This window comes from Monoraphidium neglectum (assembly GCF_000611645.1).
Source record: "Monoraphidium neglectum strain SAG 48.87 unplaced genomic scaffold scaffold01768, whole genome shotgun sequence".
Lineage (NCBI taxonomy): Eukaryota > Viridiplantae > Chlorophyta > Chlorophyceae > Sphaeropleales > Selenastraceae > Monoraphidium > Monoraphidium neglectum.
In genome coordinates, this window is record NW_014011860.1 from 1,735 (window position 1) to 2,736 (window position 1,002).

Sequence of the window (1,002 nt, forward strand, 5' to 3'; positions counted from 1 at the left end):
CCGCTCAGCGGCCCACGCGCTGCGGCAGGCGGGGCCCGCCGCGCTTACCACGAGCCCGAGCGTCCGTGTCTGGTCTGTGACCCGCATCGGGTCCTCGGGATCTGGGGGTGGCGGCACGAGGTTGGGGCCGAAGCAGCTGAGCCGCTCGGCTGATGGACCCTGTGATGCCGCGCCACCCGACAGCAAGGCATAGGCCGGGTTGGGGGCGCCCCCTTTGCCCCGCCCCCCTGGCTCGCCGCCGCCACCCCAGCCGCGCTTGGGCGCGCGGGGGCGGGGGCGCGGCCGCCGGCGCGAGGCGGGCGTGACGTGGGGCGCCGCAGGCCGCGCCGGGCCCCGCACCTCTCAAGTACTCCACTGCGTCGTCTAGCACCACGTTCAGCAGCTGGTCGTAGCCCTTTAGGATTCCAGAAACTGGGAGCCGGGGTGGCAAGGCGCGGCAGGCAGCAGCAGCAGTGCAGTCAGCAGGGCTGAGAGCCCCGGTGCCCTCACTGCGGAACTCGAGGCGGCAGCGGCACATCTACTGCCGAGGCTGCTTTGTGCGGGTCCCCGCACTCACCTTCGCGGCCACCGGCTAGCTTGACGCGCACGCCCTTATCAATGAATCGTGCGAGGTCGAGCGCGCTCTCCTTCTTGCCCGCCATTGCCGCCGCTGCGCGCCGCTGCTGCTGCTATCGGAGCCGTGGGCGCCAGTGGTGCAGTGCGGATGCTGAGTACAGGGCGCTGTTCGAGTAACTTCGGGAGCTGTGTCTTACGGTGTAGATTATAGTTACGAGGTGGTTCAAACCTGTTCGGCCGAGATCGAACGCGGCAGCAGATCAGGAGGAGACGACTTGTAGTTGAAATGCAGAGCAAATGATACCATTGAGCCGGAACAGGGGGGTGTGATCTTTCTTACGGCATCGCACATCACGCAGTGTTCGTTGGTTGCGCGCTGCCATGCCGGAATTTCGCCGCGCCGTCACCTGCCCGCTCGTGGTCTGATGGTCTGTGGCAAGGCAAGGC

The 1,002-nt window shown here is 67.5% G+C and overlaps 1 protein-coding gene across 1 annotated transcript in view; it reads right to left on the reverse strand.

Annotated features, from left to right (window-relative positions):
* MNEG_8955 (U6 snRNA-associated Sm-like protein LSm7) overlaps nucleotides 1-641 on the reverse strand; it is a gene marked incomplete at both ends in the record, with an annotated part of 1,169 nt that extends 528 nt beyond the window's left edge. Inside the window, 3 exons of the mRNA XM_014042571.1 lie at nucleotides 49-101; nucleotides 340-411; nucleotides 557-641. Coding sequence (XP_013898025.1) covers nucleotides 49-101; nucleotides 340-411; nucleotides 557-641 — 210 coding nt within the window. The remainder of the gene's footprint in view (nucleotides 1-48; nucleotides 102-339; nucleotides 412-556) is intronic.
* Between the last annotated feature and the right edge of the window lie 361 nt (nucleotides 642-1,002).